The sequence below is a fragment of the Phoenix dactylifera genome, chromosome 16 (genome assembly GCF_051530095.1).
Source record: "Phoenix dactylifera cultivar Ajwa chromosome 16, Ajwa_hap1_PhDact_Kaust_v1.1, whole genome shotgun sequence".
In the NCBI taxonomy this organism is placed as follows: domain Eukaryota; kingdom Viridiplantae; phylum Streptophyta; class Magnoliopsida; order Arecales; family Arecaceae; genus Phoenix; species Phoenix dactylifera.
Genome location: NC_143205.1, coordinates 12,770,001 through 12,796,052, shown reverse-complemented (window position 1 = coordinate 12,796,052; position 26,052 = coordinate 12,770,001). Strand labels below are relative to the sequence as shown.

The 26,052-nt window shown below is 36.6% G+C and overlaps 2 protein-coding genes across 2 annotated transcripts; one reads left to right on the top strand and one right to left on the bottom strand.

Annotated features, from left to right (window-relative positions):
• Positions 1 to 12,321: 12,321 nt before the first annotated feature.
• On the top strand, positions 12,322 to 17,331 carry LOC103708272 (small ribosomal subunit protein uS15-like). The gene is made up of 5 exons (XM_008793115.6): positions 12,322 to 12,603; positions 12,697 to 12,769; positions 12,866 to 13,004; positions 13,094 to 13,280; positions 16,858 to 17,331. The coding sequence occupies exons 1-5, from the start codon at positions 12,581 to 12,583 to the stop codon at positions 16,889 to 16,891; spliced, it is 456 nt and encodes a 151-aa protein (XP_008791337.2). The 5' UTR covers positions 12,322 to 12,580; the 3' UTR covers positions 16,892 to 17,331.
• Positions 17,332 to 23,822: 6,491 nt separating this feature from the next.
• On the bottom strand, positions 23,823 to 24,678 carry LOC103708271 (putative calcium-binding protein CML7). Its single transcript, XM_088712426.2, has 2 exons — positions 24,126 to 24,678; positions 23,823 to 24,015 (listed from the first exon to the last, which is right to left on the bottom strand). The coding sequence occupies exon 1, from the start codon at positions 24,612 to 24,614 to the stop codon at positions 24,171 to 24,173; it is 444 nt and encodes a 147-aa protein (XP_088568552.1). The 5' UTR covers positions 24,615 to 24,678; the 3' UTR covers positions 23,823 to 24,015; positions 24,126 to 24,170.
• Between the last annotated feature and the right edge of the window lie 1,374 nt (positions 24,679 to 26,052).

Genomic DNA, 26,052 nt, shown 5'->3' with positions numbered 1-26,052 from the left:
TCCTTCCAGGGCTATAAGAAACAAAATATTTTGATTTAGTCCCTGTAAAGCATATCACTTATTTAGAGGTCCTCAAAATATGTTAATTTAGTCCCTATAAAACATATTATTTATGCAGAGGTCCTTGTAGGGTAATGTGATAAAAAATTTTGTCATTTATTTTACATTTTAGTATACTTGATAGCATGATATGACATATGTACTGATTGTGTAGATTAGTAAAATATTAAATACATGTTTTATTTTAATTTGTCATATTATGAATTGTCAATTATGTGCAATGTCATTATTTTAATTTGATGTCTATATTATGAAATAGTTTGGTAGTTGCCAAAGTAACCCAACTAGAATGTTTAATAGACATCAAGTCATCAAATACTCTAATCTCAGGTATTAAGATAATGACTTTGCAAATTATGACTTACAGTTTTTCAATCATGAGATATTATGGATTGGCCCAAAGGTGCACCACTTTCAAATGATTGATTTGCTGAGTTAGGATAATTAATGAGTATCCTTGATTTAATAGGTATTGGATGCTCAAAGGCAACAGACCTATTTAAATTTTGGACCTATATCATTAATTATTCCTAGGTGAATTGGGAATCACCATAATAGTAATTTAGTGTTTCATAATTACTACCCAAAGGTGTATTATGGTAATACTGTTTATGTTATTCATCATTATTGCTAACTCAAAGTGTTAATGTTGTAAGCATTTTCTTATTGTTAATTTTCTTATTGCAGTATCTATTCCTGTTTCGCTTCATTCGCAAGCTTCATCTGTTACGATCTTTAATGGAACTAATTTCTCAGAGTGGAATGAACAAGTCCAGTTTCACCTAGGTGTTCTGGATCTTGATTTAGCACTCCGATCTGAGAAACCGGCTGACATTACTGATTTGAGCAGCTCGAAAGAAAGGTCTTTTTATAAGACTTGGGAAAGATCGAACAGATTGAGCATTATGTTTATGCGGATGAGTATAGTGAACAATATCAAGTCAACGCTTCCTGAATGTGACAGTGCTCAAGCATTATTGAAAACTGTGGAAGAACGTTTCCGATCTGCTGATAAGTCTCTAGCTGGGACATTAATGGCTAAACTTATCACCATGAAATTTGATGGTACTTGTGGGATGCATGAGCATATCCTTGAAATGACAAATATAGCTGCTAAGCTGAAGGCTCTTGGGATGGATGTGAATGAATCCTTTTTAGTTCAATTTATTTTGAACTCCTTGCCTCCTCAATTTGGATCATTTCAAATTCACTATAACACTATTAAGGATAAGTGGAATGTGAATGAATTGACCAGTATGCTTGTTCAAGAGGAGACAAGACTTAAGCAACAAGGACATCATTCTGTCAATCTTGTAAGTCATGGAGCCAAGAAGAAATGGAAGAAGCCAAGAAAGGGCATGAAGAGTGGACCATCCAAGGGTAAAGAGCCTCATCATGATACCGAGGTTCATAAGAAGAAACAAAACAAAGATAGATGCCATTTTTGCAAGAAATTGGGACACTATCAGAAGGACTGCCATAAACGCAAGGCATGGTTTGAAAAGAAAGGTAAGCCTTTGGCTTATGTATGTTTTGAATCAAATCTTACTGAAGTTCCTTCTAATACTTGGTGGTTTGACTCAGGTTCTAATGTTCATGTTTCAAATACGATGCAGGGATTCCTTACAACCCAGATGCAAGATCCAAATGAGAGTTTTATCGTTTTGGGGAATGGGGTTAGAGTTCCTGTAACAGCTGTTGGAACCTATCGTTTGCTTTTAAATACTGGTTGTCATTTAGATTTGCTTCAGACTCTTTATGTTCCTTCTATTTCTAGAAATTTAATTTCTGTTTCTAAACTTGATGTTGAAGGATATTTCTTTAAAATTGGGAATGCTAGTTTGCGTCTTTTCAAAGACAATCTCTTCATTGGTTCTGGTGTCTTGTGTGATGGTTTATATAAAGTAAATCTTGATAATCATTTTGCTGAAACTCTTATGACCTTGCATCGTAATATTGGAATTAAACGAAACATGATAAATGAAAGATCTTCTAACTTGTGGCATAAAAGATTGGGTCATATATCCAAAGAAAGATTAGAGAGATTAGTAAAGGATGGGATTTTGTCAAACTTAGACTTTACTGATCTCGGTATGTGTGTAGACTGCATTAAGGGAAAGCAAACCAAACACACAAAGAAAGTTGCCACAAGAAGTGAAGAACTTCTTGAAATTATCCATACAGACATTTGTGGGCCTTTTGACTCCCCATCATTTGGTGGAGAGAAGTATTTTATCACCTTTATTGATGATTTTTCACGTTATGGTTATGTCTATTTGTTGCATGAAAAATCTCAGGCAGTGGATGTCCTAGAGGTATACATTACTGAGGTTGAAAGACAATTAGATAGAAAGGTGAAAATTGTCAGGTCTGATAGAGGTGGTGAATATTATGGTAGGTATGATGAAACAGGACAACACCCTGGCCCATTTGCTAAACTCTTAGAAAAGCATGGCATACGTGCTCAATACACTATGCCGGGAACGCCACAGCAGAATGGAGTAGCTGAAAGGCGTAATCGTACACTTATGGATATGGTTAGGAGTATGTTAAGTAATTTTCCGTTACCCATATCGTTGTGGATGGAAGCCCTTAAGACCGCTGTATACATATTAAACCGGGTTCCTAGTAAGGCAGTTCCAAAAACTCCTTTTGAGTTATGGACAGGAAGGAAACCGAGTTTAAGACACCTGCATGTTTGGGGTTGTCCGGCGGAGGCCAGAATTTATAATCCACATGAAAAGAAATTGGATTTTAGAACGATTAGTGGATACTTTATAGGTTATCCCGAAAAATCCAAAGGGTATAGGATTTACTGTCCTAACCATAGTACGAGAATTATAGAGACCGGTAATGTCAAATTCATTGAGAATGGTGAAACCAGTGGGAGTGATAAACCACAAAATGTGAAAATTCAAGAAGTTAGGGTGCAAGTCCCTTTACCCATGACTTCTAAGAAAATTGTTGTTCCTACAGTTGTCACACAGTTTAATAACAATGAACAACAAATTAATGATCAAACACTCCATAATGAAGTTATCACCACTGAATAAGTTGTAGAAGAACCACAAGGGATGACATTAAGGAGATCTCAAAGAGAAAGAAGATCTGCCATTCCAAATGATTATATGGTTTATCTACAAGAATTTAATTTTGATATAGGGACAAGAAAAGATCCGGTTTCTTTTAAACAAGCCATAGAAAGTATTGATTCGACTAAATGGATTGATGCCATGAAAGATGAGTTAAAATCAATGAATCAGAATGAAGTCTGGGATGTCGTTGATTTGTCCGAAGGTTGTAAGACAGTTGGGTGTAAGTGGGTCTTTAAGACCAAGCTCGACTCAAAGGGTAATGTTGAACGACATAAAGCCAGACTGGTGGCCAAGGGTTTCACTCAGAAAGGAGGCATTGATTATAAAGAGACCTTTTCTCCTGTATCTAAAAAGGACTCATTTAGAATTATTATGGCTTTGGTTGCACATTATGATTTAGAGTTGCACCAAATGGATGTAAAAACTGCTTTTCTAAATGGGAGTTTAGATGAAGAAGTCTATATGGACCAGCCCGAAGGTTTTCCATTAAAGGGAAAAGAACACATGGTTTGCAAATTAAAGAAGTCAATATATGGTCTTAAACAAGCTTCCCGACAATGGTATCGCAAGTTCAATGATACCATCACTTCCTTCGGTTTTAAGGAAAACACTGTTGATCGGTGTATATACCTGAAGGTCAGTGGGAGCAAGTTTATCTTTTTGGTCCTATATGTTGATGATATATTGCTTGCCAGTAGTGATCTTGGCTTATTGTATGAAACTAAGGTTTTTCTCTCAAAGAACTTTGAAATGAAAGATATGAATGAGGCAACCTACGTGATAGGCATTGAAATATTTCGTGATCGATCACGTGGATTGTTAGGGTTGTCTCAAAAGGCATATATAGACAGAGTTCTAGAGAGATTTGGTATGGAGAATTGTTCAGCCAGTGTTGTTCCAATTCAGAAAGGAGATAAATTTAGTCTCATGCAATGCCCACAGAATGAATTGGAACGTAAGCAGATGGAAAATATACCTTATGCTTCTGCAGTTGGTAGCTTGATGTACGCTCAGACCTGTACCAGACCGGACATCAATTTTGCAGTTGGAATGTTAGGAAGATACCAAAGTAATCCAGGGATGGATCACTGGAAAGCTGCAAAAAGGTGATGAGATACTTACAAGGAACAAAGAATTACATGCTTACATATAGAAAGTCAGATAGTCTTGAGGTGATTGGCTATTCGGATTCAGACTTTGCTGGATGTGTGGATAGTAGAAAGTCAACGTTTGGCTATTTGTTCCTATTAGCTGGAGGAACAATCTCATGGAAAAGTGCCAAACAGACAAGCACTGCTTCGTCCACCATGGAAGCAGAATTTGTGGCATGCTTTGAGGCCACGGTTCATAGTTTGTGGCTGCGTAACTTTATCTCGGGACTTGGGATTGTCGACTCTATTGCCAGGCCGCTGAGAATCTTTTGTGACAATACTGCAGCCGTCCATTTCTCCAGAAACGACAAATATTCTAATGGTGCCAAGCACATCGAACTTAAATATTTTGTTGTCAAGGAGGAAGTTCAGAAACAAAATGTGTCTATAGAAAATATGAGGACAGAGCTCATGATTGCAGATCCTTTGACGAAAGGTTTACAACCGAAGACTTTTAAAGAGCATGTTGAAAGAATGGGTCTTAGTTGTAATCCATGATATTTGTTGAGGATTGTATTATGTTTATTTCTTTGACACTTAGATATAATTGATTATGTTTCTGTTTTTCCTGTTCTTCAAATATATGTACATGTATGGGTTTGAATGTATGATTACAGGAATTGTCTCTGACAAAGACATAATGTTTGACCATTAAAGATACTTCTCATTTATGGACTATGGTTAAATAATTTGCTAGTGTTGTAGTACTTGGAAGGAACTATGTCATTATATTGATGTGGAACCGCCTTGACTCGCATTAGTAAGTTGTTTAATTATGGTATTATGATGACCCAACTGACTATGGATTAGAATGATGCGCGCCTAATGTTTATATCATTTCTAACCAAAGTATGGTCATATGGGCCAAGTGGGAGAATGTTGGGTTTTGACCCACATGACCACATCGTGGTCAGTTACGATTCCGTGAGAAGTGGAAGCATTATCCTTGATGGTAGGATAACATAACGGGTCTCACCCTCTGCCTAGAAGCGAACAGAAAATTGGACTCCATCTCCTGAGTGTTCGAACAGGGGCCAAAAGGGAGATACGAACTAAGGACTTGATCATCCAGAAAACAAAGGAAGCTTTGATCGTTCAGTCTATCATGGATCCAGGTATGCTTCCTTTCAAGATTGGTTCTATTATGATCCTATTTAAGATGATTTTATCAATAAGATGATGGATTAGTCTTGAGTATGAAGAGTCATAAGGAAGATTCAGTCTAAAAAATTATGTCTAGGTTTATAAATATGAGAAGCTGAAATCGGTTTGTAAAAGCAAAAAAATATAATCAAAAACATACTTTGAGTAGCAGCTAAAGTATTCAAAAATCTCTCAAGTTTCCTTTCTAACCTCACAACTCTACTGTATTTTCTGTTCACTATCTTCCGCTAACCCAAAAAAAATTGGTATCAGAGCTTGTAATGGCGGCTAATCATGTTCCAACCATGTTCCTATACTCTCCTAATCAAGTTTCTATTTTTGAAGGAGAATACTATGACTATTGGAGTAGCCAAATGAAGACCATTTTCATCTCTCAAGACCTTTGAGAGGTGATTGAAGACACTTATGAAGAACCACCTGCTGAGGGAAGCTCATCAACTTGGACAGAAGAGCAACAAAAGCAATATAAAGAAAATATGAAAAGAGATGCAAGTGAACTAGGGCTTATCCAACAAGGGGTAGAAAGGCCATTTATCCTAGGATATTTGGTGCCAACAAAGCAAAGCAAGCATGAGATATATTGAAAGATAAATTTCATGAAAATGATAGAGTCATCTCCATGAAGCTGCAATCTCTTTGGAGGAATTTTGAAATTATGGCAATGAAGAAGAGTGAAAGTTCTTAGAAATTTTTCTTCAAAATTGTTGAAATTGTTAATCAAATACAAAGTTGTGGAGACACCATTGAAGACAAAAAAAATTGTCCAAAAGGTTCTTCGGAGCCTTTCCCCCAAAATTTGATCATGTTGTGGCTACCATTGAAGAATCCAAAGACCTCGCCAAATATACTTTGCATGAGCTCATGTGTTCTCTTCAAACTCATGAGCAAAGAATTAATAGATCTTTAAATTCTCACTTAGAGCATGCATTCTAATCCAAGCTAACCTTCAAGGCGGCAAAGCCAAGACAAGCAAGAAAAGTCTCATCCTTCAAAAATAGCAAAGGGCATCACTACCAAAATGAAGAAGATGGTCAAGCTAAAAGAAGATACGGAAGCACACAACAAAAATTTAAAAGCTTAAGTGCCAGTTGCCGAATTTGCAAGAAATCTAACTATGAGACAAAGAATTGCTACTATAAGTGCAAGAAGTGCAAAAATCTCAATCATTCTCAATGGAATTGTTGGTTTCAAAATAAGAAGAAGAATGAAGCCAACTTCACAAAAGGTGAATCCAATCAACTCTTCTCTTGCATGAGTATTCAACAAAAAAACCAACAAGTTTGGTACTTGGATAGTGGTTGTAGCAACCACATGACCGAAAACCGCGACTTGTTTGTGGAGCTTGATCAAAGCATCACTTCTCAAGTTAAACTTGGAGATGGAAAGCTTCAAAATGCCATTGGCAAGAGAGTCATTTCAGTCCACACTTATGGAGGTAAGCAAAAACTCATTAAAGATGTTCTTTATGTTCTAAATCTTGTACTAAATCTCCTAAGTGTTGGACAACTCTTACAAAAGGGTTATTCACTAATTTTTGAAAATAGAAAATGCAAAATACTTGACAAGAAAAATAATCTCACTATGACAATAATTGAGATGGCTCAAAACAAAGTGTTTCGTTTCTTTATGCCACAAGTTGAAAAAGTTATTTTTAAAAGTGAGACTCTAGACAAGACCTTCTTATGTCACTTGAGATATGGTCACTTGAACAACAAAGGGCTTCATTTGCTCAAGCAAAAGAATATGGTTATTGATCTTCCAACAATAGAGCAAAGAAATCAAGCTTGTGAAGGATGCATATATGGGAAGATGCATAGGCTTCCATTCTCCAAGACCTCTTGAAGAGCCAAAGCACCATTGGAGTTAGTTCATGCCGAGTCCTTCAAGAACTCCATCTCTCAACAACAAGAGGTACTTTATTCTTTTCGTAGATGATTTCACAAGGATGATGTGGAACACTTGTGGAAAAGCAAAGTGGTCGCCAAATCAAGACCCTTCGGACTGATCGAGAAAGAGAATTTATTTACACTCCATTCATGAATTATTGTAAGAAAAATGGCATTCAAGGGCAGCTCACTATCAAAAGAAATCCACAACAAAATGGAGTGGTGAAAAGAAAAAATTGTACTATTATAGAAATGGCAAGGAGCATGATGAAAGGCAAAGACCTATCCAAAAATTTTTGGGCCAAAGCTATTAACACGGCGATCTACATTCTCAATCGCTCTCCTACTAAAGCGGTAAGAAATAAAACTCCATTTGAAGCTTGGAATCAAAGAAAGCTGATGGTAAGTCATTTCAAAGTCTTTGGATCCATAGCTTATTCTCATATCTCAACTCAAACTCAAGTCAAGTTTGATGCAAAAGGTGAGAAACTTATTTTCATTGGATATAGTGATGAGTCCAAAGGCTATCGTTTCTTTAATCCCAAAACAAACAATCTTGTTGTCTCAAGGGATGTTGTTTTTGATGAGATGTCATCATAGAAATGGAAAGAAAATCCCATTAAGCACTATTTACATTTGAGTTTTGGGAACCATTGACAAGGCAAGAAGAAGCTCAACATCACCAATTTCAAGATCTTCAAACCAACAAAGTTCAACTTCACCGCCAAGGAAGATGCAGACACTACAAGATATTTATGAAACATGTGATGTTGCTTTCTTCTCTTGTGAACTACAAACTTTTGAAGAAGCCACCAAAGAAGAAGTATGGAGGAAAGCTATGGATGAAGAAATTGAAACCATTGAGAAGAACAACACTTGGAAGCTTGTGGACTTGCCAAAAGGAAAGGATGTAATTGGCCTAAAGTGGATTTATAAGACAAAGTTCAAGGAAGATGGTTATATTCAAAGGCACAAAGCAAGGCTTATTGCTAAGGGCTACTCATACCAATTCGGAATAGATTTAATGAAACATTTGCCCCGGTTGCTCGAATGGAAACCATAAGAACTATTCTTGCATTAGCTACACAATTGGAGTTGAATGTTTTCCAATTGGATGTCAAATCAGCATTTCTCAATGGAGACCTTGAAGAAGAAGTATATGTGAAGCAACCACAAGGTTATAAAGTAAAAGAAAAAAAAGACAAAGTATACAAACTTCAAAAGAGCACCGAGAGCTTGGAATAGCAAGATTGATGGATACTTCATTCAAAATGGATTCCAAAGAAGCCCAAGTGAACCATCACTTTATGTGAAGATTGAAGGTAAAAATATTTTCGTTATTTGCTTATATGTTGATGCCTTGATTTACATGAGCACAAATATTGAAATGGTTGAAGAATTCAAGAAGAGGATGATGAAGGAATTTGAGATGACTGATTTGGGCCTTATGAAGTACTTTCTTACAATTCAAGTTAAGCAATCCAAAGAAAAGATATTTATTTTTCAAGAAAAGTATCTTGAAGATTTGTTGAAAAAATTCCAAATGGACAAGTGCAAACCAGTTTCAACTCCTAGGGGCTTGAATAAAAAGTTGTAGCAAAATGATGGTGCTGAAAAAGTTGATGCAAAAACATTCAGAAGTCTTGTAGATTCCTTGATTTATCTCACAAATACAAGGCCCGATATTGTGCACTCAGTAAGCATGATTTCAAGATTCATGAGTGAGCCAAGCAAACTTCATTATGCTGCCGCAAAAAGGGTGCTTAGATATCTTCAAGGAACAAAGAAACATGGCATCTTATATGAGGAAGAAGAAGATAATAAGCTTATTGGATTCACTGACAGTGATTGGGCAGGCTTCTTTGATGATAGAAAAAGCACTTCGGGCTATTTGTTTTGCCTTGGTACAAAGGTAATTTCTTGGAGCTCAAAGAAGCAAAAGACGGTGGTGTTATCATCAGCCGAAGCTGAATACATAGCTACTACAGATGCTGCTTGTGAAGTAGTATGACTAAGAAGAATTCTCTCAGATTTACGTCAAGTTCAATCATAGCCAACAATAATTCATTGCGACAACATGTTGGCCATAGCAATGACAAAAAATCCAGCGTTTCATACCGGACAAAGCATATTGAACTTCAGCATCATTTTATAAGAGATTTGGTATACAAAGTAGAGATATGCTTGGAGTTTATCAACAGAGACTCTCAGCTAGCAGATTTTCTTACTAAAGTTGTCACAAGTAAAAAATTTGAGAACTTCAAGAAGCAACTAAAATTACAAATTAAAAGAGGGTGTTGGAAAAAATAATTTGTAATTTTCTGAAAGCATGAATAATCATATGGAAGAACTTGAAGATGATGGATGAAGAATCATATGGAAGAATTTAGAAGATGATGGATGAAGAATCATGTGAAAGAACCTAAAAGATGATTGATTAGTCTTCAAGTATGAAGAATCATGAGGAACATTCTGTCTAGAAAATTATATCTAAAAAATTCTATATAGGTATATAAATATGAGAAGCTGAAAGCAGTTTATAAAAGCAAAAAAATATAATCAAAAACATACTTTGAGTAGCAGCTAAAGTATTCAAAAATCTCTCAAGTTTTTTTTCTAACCTCGCAACTCTACTGCATTTTCTGTCCACTATCTTCTGCTAACTTAACAGAGGTAGGAGGGAACTGAGAACGACATTGAGTAAGGAGGCGATGGGAGACGAGGTTCGCGAAGCTATCCTCAGTGATGAGGACAGTGAGGGAGAGGGCGCGGTGCCAGCGTCAATGAAGCAAGTTGAGCTGCCCTAGGTAAAAGCGAAGGGGGAATGGGTGAAGGCGGCAAAGGCCATTATCGAAAAGAAGGAGATTGGAGAAGATGGAGGAAAGATGGGAACGGGAACAAAAAGCCTATAGAAAATCGCATGGAGCAAGCTTTTTTCCTATCGTATAACGTGCATTTTTATGTGGAAACCCAAAAGCTGTAATGGGACTCTTTTTAATAATGGGTTCGTCCATCTTGTATTAAAATGAATAATAAAAAAAAATTGTGATATCAGTGTAAAGAAAGAGTTTAGTCCTCCCTAAGGTGTGTATTAAGTTGCAATTTCTAGTTTGAATAATAATTAGATGAAGAGTATAAATGCCAAATTATGGCCGCAGTGGATGTCATTGTGGGATGATGCCAAAATAATTGGTAATCTAATTCTTAATATGTGTATTTATGACTTCTGTATACATACATACACAATTGATTAATTAATTAAATTAAATTCTTTTACTTCTTAACTACCTAGCAAATAGAATGACAGCTACAAAAAATTTAGCATTGACATCGACTAAAGATTGCCTATTATATAATTTTGTTGTGAAAGTTTATCCGCCATCCACCATCTATTGCTATGTTAACAAGTTTAGTTCCTTAGTAGTACTATTCTTCCACCTATGAGCATAGCAGTAAAAATAAAGTTTGATCATTACAATATAATCGTCAGATCTATTTTTTTTCCTAAGCTATATTTTCACATAAGATATTAAGGAGTAGACAAATATGAGTGTTAATATAAGATGAAATAGATAAAAACAAAATTAGATTTTTTATAGCCCTCTAAATATGTGAAATTATATAAATATCCTTGTAAAGTTGCTATCTACATATATATATATATATATATACTTATAAATATTTTCTTTTGTATGTCTACCTATTAATGATATTTAAGTTATTTCAATTTTAAACGGTTAATTTCTTAATGACTTAGATGTCATAGGTATATATATGTAAAAAACAAAAGAGAGAAAAGAGAAAGATATACTTACAAAATAAGTTTTATAAGGATGTAAATGCAAATATCAATTTTGGAAGAGTATTCATGCAAATTTCAATATTTAAAAGTTATGTACTCAAAAAATTCTTTTGATAAACAAAGATTCTCAAATTCTAATAATAATTCCCAAGATCCTATTAAGTAAAAAGTTAGGGATGACAAAAACCCCAGGCAAGCAAACAATTGACTTTTCAAATTACAAGAATTCTGTTACGAAAGCACATTGCCATTGGCATCTCAAGACTCAAGTGCATTCTTCTCTTGATTAACCTATCAAACATCAATCTAGATGTGCATGCATATGAGAAACACACACGTCGGTCTTTTACAAAAACGTGAGGGGAACAAAGATGGATGAAATATTAAGTTTATTACTTTGATCGGTTTGAAAAATATCCTGGTATTTTGAGGATAAAACTATAATTGGATTAGACGTGATTGGTCTTCCAACTTGTTAGACTTCAAGAAGGAAAGACAAACCTATCATGGTACCCGCATCAGTTATGTACGCAGACATGAGGTAATCGAGTCAATGAAATATTACATTGAAAATATAAGACAATTTTGAGAAAAGGTGATATGAAGTGAGAATTCATACGAAGTAGAGGGGCAATGGCCACCCATTTCTCAAAAATATCCATAGAATAGCGAGAGACTGTGACTCATTTGTGTATCGGAAGGCAGATAGAGCTGCAAACTGAGTTACCTTCTTCGCTCCTCACTATTTAGGAGAGATCCTTTGGACGTATTTTGTAGCAGCTCCTTGATGGTTGCACTCATCTTAGAGCAATGTGAGCAGCTGTTGTACCAAAAAAAAAAAAGAAAAAGAAAGAAAGAATAGTTACTCGAGTGTAGGATTATAACTCTTTCCATTTTCTGCGAGTGGTTCAGGGAGGATTCTACCATTATAGGCTAAAGGATATGGGAAATTTGGATAAACGCAGGGAGTATGGGCTTCCCATGGACTCTTAAGATAGTGGGATCCATGTTGGGTTGGGCTCTCTCGGGTAGATTCTCGGCAAAATCCAATAGAACAGGGGTGGGTTGGCCTCTCTCGGGTAGATTCTCGGCAAAATCCAATAGAACAGGGGTGGGTTGGGCTCTCCAATAGAACAGGGGTGGGTGGATTCTCGGCGAAATCCAATAGAACAGGGGTTCTGCATCTTTCGCGCGAAAGAAGAATCCACCTTCCTTCGCGCGAATCCACCGTTAGATCGCGTAATGATCGGTTCGTGAGATGAGTATAAGGGTTTGTAGTGCTTTAAGAGTTGTGGGGAGAGAGATCCGACGGCTAGGGTTTCCTCTTCTCCTCCTATATATATTTCAAAACCTAGCCGCCTGCTAGGTTTCTTCTTCACTCCAAATCGAGAGAACCGCAGGAGCTTCGCCACTGCCGCCGTCATGGGTCGTATGCACAGCCGCGGGTATCCTCCCTTCTTCTTCCAATTCCTCTACCTCGCAGTCTCCTTCTTCTTCGTTTATACCATCTCCCTGATCTCTTTGTTATTGGGTCGCAGAAAGGGTATCTCCTCGTCGGCGTTGCCGTACAAGAGGACTCCTCCGAGCTGGCTCAAGATCTCCGCTCCGGACGTGAGCAAGCGCTCTCTTTCTCTCAATTTTAGCTTTTTTTTTTTTCCTTTTCTTTTGTTGGTTTTGATTGGGTTTTGGATACGTTCGATCTTTTAGGTGGAGGAGAACATCTGCAAGTTTGCGAAGAAGGGGCTGACGCCGTCGCAGATCGGTGTTATTCTCCGTGATTCTCATGGTATTGCCCAGGTGAAGAGCGTCACTGGGAGCAAGATTCTCCGGATTCTCAAGGCTCATGGTATTATGTTTTTGTTTTGTTTGGATTTTGTTTGGATTTTTATAGTGTTTTTGGTATAAAGTTGTAATTTTTATGTGCGTCATTGGTAGGGTTTGGTCCGGAGATTCCAGAGGATTTATACCATTTGATTAAGAAGGCGGTGGCAATCAGGAAGCACTTGGAGAGGAACAGGAAGGACAAGGATTCCAAGTTCAGGCTGATTCTTGTGGAGAGCAGGATCCACCGCTTGGCTCGTTACTACAAGAGGACCAAGAAGCTCCCTCCCGTCTGGAAATAGTGAGTTCTTTCTCCGCTCTTTTCTTCACTTCTTCCGTTAATTGCTATTCTGTTTAGGTTGTATTGGTTTGCTAACAAATATTATGCGCAATTGCAATTGGTGTTGCCTGATATTGTATTCTGTTTGGCTGATTTATATGAAAAAAGGAGGAATTTTTCGCTGCAACAATTTCATGAAATTGGTTTACTTTGCTTTCAATTTTGCAAATTGAATTGTGATAGAGTCGTGGTATTTCTTTACGTAAATGTATAAGAGAGGTGATTAATCTGTGCCATTGGGTGGATTTGTAAAAAGCTCATTTATAGTTGCATTACTTAGAAAGCAAATGCATTAAGCAGTGCAGTAAAAAAAATGTGGTGTTAAATCTCAATCCAGGGATCTGTGAAATCTAAGTGTCATGGTAAGGGGTGCATGCCTTTATTCTACAGAGTCTTCTATAGATTCTATAGATGTATCAATTCATGGGCATAATTAGAGTTTGAAGGACATAGTTTTGAATTCATGTGTTTTCAATCAAGGAAAAGTTACTATTTCATTTCAAGATTCAAGCACACTAGGAATTGGATATTGATAATGTGGGAAAAAGTCTTTGTAAGTCTTTTATTAATAATGGTCTCATAGCGCATGCTTGGATGCACGACATTGTTATGAAGTTTCATGATCTCAAACATTGCGAGAATTACATGTTATGGTTATGTAATACTAGGTATTGGTTTGTACCATAAAATTGCATAAAAGCTCCTAAGTCATAAAAGTGGTGTTTTGTCTCCTTACCATATTATGTTTCTTTTTTTCCCTCCCTTGCCTATCATTCTCTTTCTGCTTACATCTCCTGAACAATTCCAATTTTCAAAATTCGAATTTAAGTTCAGAAGAAGATAAAATCATGATTTTTGGAATTAGAAGCTTCCAACATGCCTTTAGTGATATCTGTTTTTTTTAATAAAATTCACCTATATTTATATAAATATTGGTTTAATCCAATGCTTGGCAGTGTGATGTTTGCACTGTCTCCTCTAACATTGTCAACAAATTTTTGCTTTATATGTAATGAAGCATGGAGATGTTTGAAGTGTGCAAAGATGGAGACTGTTAAAAGAAAATAAAAAAGAAAGTCAATCAATGAAGAGTTTGCACATGCACTTTAAATGCTGAGAATTCTATTATGTGTACCGCAGGAGTTAAGATGATTGATAACCTATTTTTATCCAGAAATTGTTGGATGTTGTAAACTGATTTTGTGCATCTGTATAATTGGATTTCTTTATTTCTTTGCCAGCCTTGGCAGATATTTGTTATCTCATTTTGCATCTATTCACTTTGTTTAGATCTGTATTTGAATCTAATCTGCTTAAAATATAAGCTGAATGATTTTTTGAATTATTTTAAACCCTCTTTGGTGGAAATAATTATAACATTTGTAGTCACTTGGAAGATACTCTATTGTTGTTCCGTTGTTTCATTTGGGGGTTTGAAACAAATGCTGCATGGCTTCTTTTTGTTTTTTAAAACCTTCTCATGAGTGGCTAACATTGTTTTTTAATAATCAAATAATATTTGTTTTAATTCAAAATCAATTGACCCACCTTACTCTATGTGTTGGTTCGTAACAAGTGTATATTAATGTCTCCAGCCATCCTAAATCCTCATATTACATAAGCATCTTGTGCTCAACCTGACATAAATTATCTTGATCCTTCCATTACTTTTTATCTGAGAAGAACCCTATTAAATCATAAGTCACTTGGTGTTTTTAAAAATTTGAGAGTAGAGGGTGCTTGTTAGGTTTATATGACATTTGTGCTAGATACAGCTGGTTCTTGTGTAAAATTAGTTGGAAATTTTGAGAGTTTTCTTAGGTAAAGCCCCTTTGTTACTTCTTTTTTTTGGCTGTTTTCTCACACTAGTTATTTTGACTGGTTGTGGGACTAAGATAAGAACAAAAAGCATGTATAGGAACAGGTTAGCATACAATCAGATCTGATACTGATCTTGAATTATCTGTCCTGTGGTTTGAGGCAAGTGAATTATGGATTTTGCAAGTTCTCATAAACACGCTATTGAACTCAAATTTGGTGCAGTTTTCTGTTATGCTTGTTTGCTTATTTTTTCTGGACCTTAGGCAAATTGTAGGAAGCTTGAGACTTGGCATGGTTTGGGAAGATTTTACGAAACTCTATCAAAAAGTATTTATCGAATTTAAGTGACATTATCTATTTGCAAAATTTAGCTGCAAGCAATCTTTGTTTAATGAAGCATGACCAGTCATCTTGCTGTCTGTTTTTGATTTCATGTTACCAGTAGGAATGTTGTAATGATTACACAAAATTCTGTTGAACCTTTGCAAGTCACGTCACTTTCTGTATCTTAGAATCATGGTTCTCTAGTATCTCAGATATTCATAAAAGAGCAATATTTTTTTTTAATAATTACAAGGATATGCTTTTTCATAGTTTGTTTAGATTCAGGAAAATTTGGAGCTGACTCTTTTTCCACAATCCAATTAATCATCCCAATTTGCCTAAAATCCTAGCTAGAGGCTTTTGTCACACAATATTTTAGTTGCTTAGTGCTCTCATGTTCTCAGGGTGTTCATTCATTGCTTTTCTAAGCACCATCAACCAGTTTTTATTGTTCAAATAGGGATTTCTTGCTGTTGCATTTTATGTTATTTTGTGCCTGAAATGCTAGACTTATTTAGGGATAATTATCTTTATCTCCTCCCGGTGTACACATCCTGTTCCTGAATTGCATATATGTATCCAAGGCAACATTTATATCCAAATGTCTTTCGCAAGTAGGCAGGTTCTATCATCAAGGATATTTGAGCAAACCATTGAATAATTAAGTCTGTTGGTGATGGATGTTTTTGTATTAGTTCAATCTCACATGGGAACTTTTAGCTCAGCTGGTCAAAACCTGACTCTCCATCATAGAAGATTCTGGGTTCAACCCTGTTTGTTGTATAAAAAGAAAAAATTCCTCTGATGCAACATAAAATTTTATCTTGCTTTGAGACATCTATTGATCCGTCATGAATCATGTGCATACATGCCTTTGTTTATATGGATTTATATGTCCAACATGCACATATGCTTTTGCATCATATAGATATATGAACCTGTGGCACCATTATGTAGATATGCATCTTCTGCATCATATAGATATGTAACTATATTGATTTTGAAATTTGATATGTTAGACAACGTGTTTATGAGATTTGAGATGCCATGCTTGGCCGTGTACAACTGGATCATAACTACAGATGGATCATTATGATTTTCTAGTCTATAAATTCATTGGAAGCAAGTTTTCTTAATTTGTTGCAGTCCACCTTCTCTTGTAATGTTTTAGTTAATGGTTTTGGGATGACGGGACTTGATTACCACATTTTCTTAAGCTTTTCCAAACTTTGGCATTTAACTGTTTCTGACTTTTTGCTTATGTTTGTTATGAACTTGATTATAATAAATATGTGATTGCCCATTAACATTTTGAGACATCATACCGACTCATGTTTATCGTCACTTACTGCTTCTGGCATTCTTAATGCCTGCCTGCTTTGCTTTTTTGCAGCGAATCCACCACCGCCAGCACTCTTGTGGCTTAGGTTTTAATCTCCTCAGCCTGAAGGATGCTTATAATGAAGTTGATTTACCTTGGAATTTTGGATCAGAATGGAGAGTTCCCTTGTTAGAGAATGAAATTTGTGCCTTTGTTTCTTTTTACGAAAATAGGACAGCCCTTCGGATGCTCTGAATAGCTGACATTTGGTTGACCCCATTTTCGTTTTCAATTGGCTAAAGTAGTGTGTTCTTGTCGTATGGGTAATGGCAATTATTTTTGATATATGTCTGATGCTTGCTATGGGATAAACAGGGTTCATGTTGGGTTCAGCCACTTCTGGCATAGCCATACCTGAACCCAGACTGTGTGGAACTCAGTTCCAATCCAAATTCTATATCCACTAAGAGGTGGATCTCGTACTGGTATCATTTTATTACAGATATGTTTAGTATGAGTGACCATTCGGTATACTGAATTTTGGTATGTTTTTCGTATCATGTACCAGTTTTTGTAATATGTACCAGTTTGGTATGGTCTGTATGCATCAGCATCATAAATCTTGGTTCAGTCAATTGAGTTGGTATGTGTTAGGAGTTTGGAGTCCTTGGATATTATTTTCAAATGCATTTAACTAGAAAAATCTGAGTGCACTAATAACTAGGCTTCCTATTGTATATGAATCTGCTTCCACCTGAGAACAACAGGGCTCGTATTTCCTGGACTTCAAAAATGGTGGTATGTGAATGGTTGTATGAGTTTCTATCACTCTTTGCCAACTGGGTATTAAATATATGAGCATGGCAATTACGGCGGGCCCTGGGTGTCTGGGGAAGAAAATAAGCTTAACATGGTAAAAGAGAGAACCAGTCAAGTTGGGTAAAAGCCCATTGGTTAGGGCTTTTCAAATATATGTATTTATCCTTGTAAATTCACTATTTAGGTATATATCTTCTTCTTTTTTTTGGTATCTGACTTATAGTCAACATGTCTTCTAAGAGGAAGCGAGCTGTTTAAAATTGAAATGGTTGAAATATACTTAATAAGAATAGAAATAATATATAAAGGGTTTACATGCAATCTTAGATTTGTAAGATATATATGCAGAAATTTTTTAATTAAATGCTAGTTAAACTAACATCATCTAGAGTACTGTGGCATCGACGGTAAGCATACAATAAGGAATAATTGATAAAGGTATTTACAAAAAATGAATTTATGAGGTTATACATGTAAATTTGAATATGAAAAAATCTTTTACTTAAGTGTTTTGGCAAAGTACCATGTAAGTACTAACCTATGCAAACTATTGGGTTTTTTTCAATGTCAAAAACCATGTTATACAAATAACACTAATCCGGCCCTATCAGGTCTGGCATGAAATGAACTTCTAATCTGAAAGTCTATAACCCAACCTATTCCTATTTTGGATAGAATTGATTGACTACTTTTATTCCAGTTGTCTTTGATTTCATTGTAATGTAGGGAGTAGAGACTAAACATGTATTTTGTAATACTTTTGATTCCTATGATGTAATTTATATGTGTTTGTTTTTTATTTTATGCACAAACTAGGCTTAAAAATTAAATAGCCGCAATCATAATAAAGGTAATTTCCCTTATAGGATCCTGTAATTAATTTTTCAAAATTTACTAGAAAACAATATTTTTTGGCTGCTTGAATATCATAATAGCATGTATACAAGATTAGGCCATCCACTGCCCTAAGGCAAGTAGATTCTAAGCAACCCGCTGCCCCGTTGCACCCACCTTTTTTATATTGAACATGGAACTAACATAATTAAAAGTTAGCCACGATATCTTTGATGATTTCTTTATTTGTGATAAAATTATTAAAAGTTAGCAAAATATTGTAGCAAATCTTTGATGATATTATCAATTGTAAAAAATGGATATTTCTTACACCATTCTTAAAAGCATAAGAACATCTATAAAAGGCCTCATGTCTGTCTACAATTCTTCTATACCCTCTTGCCTGCCATGGATGCTGTGCGCATTGCTCTCTTTTTCTTCATTCTTGCAGGATTCTTTACTGTTGATGAATGTAGGTCAAATTATTGCTTCAACTTAATAGCCTCCCTATGTCAAAAATTTTATTTTGTGAATAATAATATGTAAAAGCACGAGTCCACCCTTTGTCGTCACAACAATATATTTATCGATGGCCACTATATATTTAGGCAGGCATGGATCGTACGTTGCATGTATTTGCATGCGACACTATCCACAAAAATAGCATTGTTCCACTTCTATCTCTCACTTCTTCTTTCCAGGATTTTATTTTTATATTTTTTTGAATATAATCATCCAGCACTATCTCAATGGGTTGATACCCAACGCCCCCATCTTGGCAAGGCACCCAGTGCCCGTGTGGAGGCCACATGAGGGAGGACCGCGGGGCTTCCCTACCAGATATTATCCGGTTCCGGAGCTTCACGCAAGCGTCCTTCACCTCTTTCCGGTTTTGTTTTCTACCCAAAAAGTGTCTGCAGGATTTGGAGACACCTGCCTCATATGCCCAGGCTCTGAAATGAGTCTTTCCGATGTAAATCTATTGGGCCTCACACCCTTCCCACCATCGGACAAGTCGTCCTCACTTCTAATACCAAATGTCACGCCTCCGCCTGCGCGGGGCACGTGAGGCACCCAGTGCCCATAAGGAGGCCACATGAAGGGGAAACACAGGGTCCCCTGCCAAATTTTGTCTGATTTTGAAAAAGAATTCAAGATTAAAACCTAGTTATTTTGTCCCTATTATATCTCTTAAAAAAATCTCATCTTTGTCGGATTTGGAGAGATCATATATATACATAGCCTTACACTCACGTATAGAAAAAAATAAAAAAGAAAAGAAAATGAAAGCAAAGCTATGCCTCAAGAACTTTTGGCATGGCTTAACATATATTAAACAAATATGGTTATTAATAATATTATTAATTTCGATATTAATTTAGTAGTACTAATTAAAAGTTCTTTATTTAATATAGTTTAATAAGCTAACAAACTTTTTATTAATGAAATTATATTATTATATTTTGATAAAGAATCGTATTAAATAAGAGCCTTACATATTATCTAAAATAAAGATCTTTATCAATAACATTATTAATATGACGTACGTAGTGAATAAAAAGTTTTGCACAAGCAGAGCATCCATTTTAGTACATGCATGCATGCAATACATACAAAATTAAATAATATTGTTTTGGGCCTACACAAAATGCAGGCAGATTCAAAGTATATTTGGGCAGGCATGGATTGTATGTTGCATGTATTCCACAAAATAGCATTGTTCCTCTTCTATCTCTCTCTTCTCCTTTTCAAGATTTTATTTTAATATTTCTTAATATAATCATCCGGCACTATCTCATTGAGTTGACACCCAAATAAAAAAAGAATCCAAGATCAAAACTTAGTTATTTTGTCTCTATTATATCTCTTAGAAAAATCTCATCATCATGGGATTTGGAGAAGTTCACATGTACACAACCTTACCTACCGTATACAGAGAAAAATAAAAAATAAAAAAATAAAAGCAAAAGCAATATCTCGAGAATTTTTGGCATGGCTGTAAGCAACAATTTTTTATCCTTCGATCTAGCCCATCCTAATTATTTTTAAAACCTAACTTCATCTTATTTTTTTTGTTTTATAGGCCGAGGAATTCCAAGGATGGATGAGAGGTCACCAACTTTAGGCCCAATAGGTATCAAAAATGAAAATAAATCAGAGCCGTGGATACCATGCTTTAGAGATTCATGCATGGAAGACTTCCGCTTTGGTATTCGCTGTTTGGTAGACGGCAAGTGTTATGAAACCTGGAAGAAGTGTGAAGCTGCCTGTCCTCCATGCAATCCCAAGTGCCCCACGGCAAGACTCACATAGTTTTAGCTCCAACCATAAGGATTGAAATCAATGCTTGTTTGGATGAATAACAATATCCATGTATGGTTGCATTTTATGGAAATAAGAGATGGAGATTTTCTCCAGCTATCTATTTTGCATTTATGATTTTTATTATTAACAATGAGATATACAATCTGATAGATATTCTATCAGATGTCTCCCACAAGTTCCCACAGTTGAGATCTAATGGTTCATGACCTTTTGGTTTTCCATATCCTGGTGTATCTCTTGTTATAAAATAGGTGCCTTGCCTCATCGGATGTGGATGAAACCTTTGATCTGTAATCTATGTGCATGCTCAGGCACGCATGCATGTGCATGGAAAAACGGCAGCACATTAGTGTCAACCCAAACAACCTTCTCTCTCCATGTCCCTTAGGGAGGAGGGGGGGGGGGGGGGGGGGGGGGGGGGGGAGGGCAATTAACGCCACCCGCATAGCAACCCCCACTGGACCCCTCTTTCATCAAGAAATGTCCGATGCAGATAGAAAGTTTCTCATGCCCTCCCCACCAGCACGGGCGAGCCCGCGTGTAAGTACATCACCCCAGCACCACCTCAGTGCCAGAGGACCAGTAGCGCTCCCAATGGGCAACCCAGATGGAAGGCATCCGGTCCCTGTATTTCATCGACGCCCGCACGTTTCGAACCTCGGTCACTTCGTTAGAAACATGGCCTCATTCCAACTGTGCTACCACCTCAGTGGTTCTCCATGTTCCTTCCCTGAATGCAAAATGATCATCAACCTGAATACCTCTGTTAAAACAACTTTAATTACAAACAGCAATAACTTTGCCTGCATCATCTAGCCTCAATACACTCCACTAAATGCTGGTTTATCTCCTAGATATGGACATGCTCACCATGCATTGTTCTCTCCAAGTTCTCCTGATCTAAAATTGAATTTTTTATCATCTCATCACAATTATTATTAGTACCATCAGCCTTGTTAGTCTGGCAACAGGTCCTTGGTTTGGCTGGAAAGACACCCCTTTTCACCTTACAGGTTTCAGTAGCCTTGCAATGCTTCCCCTTTGTCTCAAAAAACTTAACAAAAGATAAACCTAATTTCAATACATAATTCTATAAGGTATCGGCAGAAAAGGGTCCAAATAGGCTTTCTTGTGAGGTTCCCTGTACAGAAATTTATTAGCAGAAGATAAATGTAATATCAAAATTTTGCAACAGTAAACGGTAACTAGTAATAACAACAGGCAGTGGATGCCTCCATGACTGACCCAGGGGTTAAACAGTAACTAGCAATAACATCAGACACCAGATGCCTCCATGACTGTCGAGGTTTAAACAGTAACTAGCAATAACATCGAGCACCGGACCTCCATGACTGGTCCAGGGGATAAACAGTAACTAGCAAAAACACCAGGCATTGGATGCCTCCATCACCCGCCCAGGGGAGTCGTAAGATTGGTCTGACCAGTAAAATGTTCGAAGGAGCTCTACTGAAATTGGCTTTCTTGTTTCCACCTTGCTAGTGGATTCCATTCCAGGCCAAATCCTCTAGAACTAGAAATGTCATCATGTTTCTCTTTGCTGTTTCCTATGCAATCGTCCAATTATGATCAATCAGCATAAAACAGATCCAGAAAACAGCTACAAGTTGAACATACGCCTGATGATACCTTGGAACGATATCTTTCAATGACCTCGCACTAGAAGCAGCAAAGCGTGTTTGTATAGTTGAGCTTGATGTTATGTATGGAGACTTTCTTAAAGAGGGGCAGAAAGCAATTATTACTTGGTAAGAATGGACAAAGGCATGAAACCAAAAGAAAAGCAAACGAAGACATCAAGACTCTATTGACAAAAAAAGGACGAAAAATTTCAGTGAAAATTCACATAAACACAGGAAGGAAGCAGGTCGCAAGAAGTTGAATGTGGGAATACTAGGAGGGCATGAGATTTTTTAGCTGAATTTAGAGAACGAGAACAGGTGAAAGAACAAGCACATAACCATTAAACCAAAAATGGAAGACCGTACAGATTTAGATTGCGAGAAAAATCAATTACATGCAAAACGTACCTATCCAATCAGATTACTCAGGACTCATTAGAATGCAGTTAAAAATACCCACAGTGAACAGACTATAATACACATCAACAACTCATTCACTAATATTTTTCTTCAAGTGATCAGATTGGAGGTGATGTATCTTCAAAATTACTAAACCAATAAACAAGGCTTGTCCTGCTGTTATTGGTTCAGCTTTATAGTTAAAGGTATGACCATCAAATTTTCTGTTCGAGAGTGCTACCTGCCAAATTCCTAAAAAGGCTACTCTTTCAGAAAGTGAAGGACCTTCCCTGAAACCTAGAAGCACAATCAACAGGCAGGTAGATAATTTATGCAAATTTTTGCTTGATCGGACAAAAAAGAATTTTTGGTGTTCTTAGGTGATCTTACACAGATAAGATAACATAGCACAACAATGAAGAACTCTAGAAGATCAAGTAGGAAAAACGTTTACTACTATGAAAACAATATCATATCGATCCCTCCATCTATCTTTAAAATGAGTTTTATTCTAAATGTTGATTTTTTTTTTTTTGGTATCTCCATTTCCATTAAAACTCACGCAAGTGCCATTCATCTTATCATGGTATATTTTCATTCAGGCACCTGATTTAATTGATCTTATGGCATGAATATAAGGTTCAAGAGCATAAACCTTGAAGAAGAGTTTACAGGTGATTTGTTCCATTTAATGTGATTCTTGGACGTTGATCTCATAAGCAAAATTCATATTTTCCAATTTCAAATAATATGATCATATTATATGGAAATATGCATGGTTTCTTGAACTGGTAATATGAAACTTGTACTCAAGATGGGCAGGCATGACATCAAGTATATGTACTATGTCAAATGAAACATGCCTAGTTTTGTCGAGACAAGAAATTAGCCTGGTTATATCTGAAACAAACCCCAAACCGACCAAATGCTTAATGTATTTGTTTCATTTTGCAATACTATAATTCATCAAAATTCCCTGCATTAGTAACTGACATCCATTTCTCCATTATTTGTAATCAATAAACCAGAAACAACAGAAAACACACTTCAGATTTCTTCACCAGAATAGTCTTGGTAACAAAAATCATAAAAATTTCTCATCTTTAATCAACTACATAGACTTGCAATCCATAAGCCACACTTGAAAAAAGATTCAAACTTTATGGGTCCAAGCATTCATCGTTGGAATCAAACACCCAAGCACCGCAAAGATCTCGCAGAATACACACAAAGAAATTAAAAAACATCAGATCCCGATGACCTAGCAAATCCTAATCCAGCAAATCTGGGTGAGACGAGGAACAAGGAAAAGAGAAGGCGTACTCAGAGAGAGGATCAGATCGGATCCTAGGGTTAGATCGTTGATGACTACTTGGCGACCATTCGGGGGATGAATTCCTCGTAGCGGATGGTGCCGTCGGGGGCGACGCCGAGCTCGCGGATCCACTCGTCGAACTCGGCGGGGTCGAGCTTCTCGCCGATGGAGATAAGGACGTGGCGGAGGTCGGCGACCGCGACGGCGCCGGTCGCGTTCTTATCAAGGACGCGGAAGGCGTCGCGGAGCTGGCCATCGAAGGGCTCGGGGCGGAGGTGCGCGCGCATGAGGTCGAGGAAGCGGGGGAAGTCGAAGGGGGCGGTCAGGTTCTCCGCCGCCGCGATCTCCTTGAGCTGGGCCTGCGTCGGGTTACCGCCGAGGGAGCGCATTAGGATCCCCAGCTCCGACGCCGCGATCCGGCCGTCACCGTCGGTGTCGAAGAGGGAGAACGCCTCCCGCATGGACGCCACCTGCTCCTCCGTCAGCTCCTTCCCCATAACGCCTTTCGCCGTCTCTCTCTCTCCTGTCGCTCTTAATTTCTTTTTCGTTTTCTTTTTATGATGGGAAAGAATTCAAGAAATAGAAGGGCTGAGGTTAACGGGCACGCCTAACCAACACCGTCGCTTGCCGAAACAGTAAGCGATGCACACGTGGACTTTGTAACTCGCGCATTCTGAAGAAATTTGTAACTAAAAATATATTTTTTAAAATATATTTCAAGTTGTGGCGATCCACTTTAACCTCAAACTATGCAAATAAATAAACAAATAATAAATTATGTAAATGTGGCTTAATATTCCAATTTTTTTAATTTTAAACACTAATTGCATTAGTTAATTAAATTAAAATAAGAATCATACTGAAAGTATTCTAGTGTTGCTAAATTTTGAAATGGAATACTCTTAGGTTTTCACGATTCAGCCATTTGGTTATAGCAAATATGAAATAATATTCAGATGAAATATAATTTAGAAAATAAATTATAAATAGTTACATAAAAAAGCCGTGTTAGTGTAAAATTTCACATTTTATTTGAATTAAAAATATATTTCAACAAAACCAAAAATATATTGTAGCAAATAAATCTTGGAATAATTTCTAGATATTGCATAATATCCAAACTTAGATTTTTTAAAAACATATCTTGTGACCTTTTTTTGATGTTTTTCTGGTTGGCGATACTTGCATGATCGAACCAAGTGCACATCCTCTCATTCAAGCAAGTCGATGCATATTATGAGCTAAGTCTTCGAATCATACTTGGTTAAGCCAATTTATTGAATTGTATTATGGTGATTTTAGAATTGGTTTGGTTAATGAAACGAGGAGGAAGGAAAGTATAGTCAATAAAAAAATAAAAAAAGAAAAAAAGTAGGAGTTTTTAAAAAAGAGAGATGAGAATATCACTTTTCTATAAATATAAGATTTTCATATTTAATGAAAAACAAAAATTCATATGGGATATAGAAAAGTCCAATTTCCATCAGTTAGAAATTAAGAATTTTTTTTTTTTTAAATACTCTGAAGCTTTTAGATAGAATGTGATAAAAACCTTTTAGATAGAAAAGTCCAATTTCCAGGATGGTTGTTGCTAGTGGGTACTAGATTTTTGACATCTATGTTTTTGGGGTGGAGCTAAGAACTGCTTGGGCCGGTTTGTGTCAAATTGGGCATGTTCTGTGGGCCAGTGCAGTCCTGCTTGAGGATGACTCGGCTATGGTGATTGGTTAGATCCAGAAGTGTATTGATGACATGGGTGGCTGCCACTTATTGCTCCGGAATATTCGAGTCATGGTAGATGGAGATGTTGCATTCCAAATTAAGCATGTCTATAGAGAGGCTAATGAAGCTGCGGATTGGATGGCCTCGTATGTGGTTGACTACAATAGGAGAGTTCTCTAGGTTAGTAAGAGGGAGAAGCCTAGAGCATTCCGA

Coding starts and splice junctions, on each gene's coding strand:
- LOC103708272 (XM_008793115.6), top strand. CDS start 12,581: ATGGGTCGTATGCACAGCCGCGG. Junction 12,604..12,696: donor GGTCGTATGCACAGCCGCGG/GTATCCTCCCTT, acceptor ATTGGGTCGCAG/AAAGGGTATCTCCTCGTCGG. Junction 12,770..12,865: donor TCAAGATCTCCGCTCCGGAC/GTGAGCAAGCGC, acceptor TCGATCTTTTAG/GTGGAGGAGAACATCTGCAA.
- LOC103708271 (XM_088712426.2), bottom strand. CDS start 24,614: ATGGGGAAGGAGCTGACGGAGGAGCAGGTGGCGTCCATGCGGGAGGCG.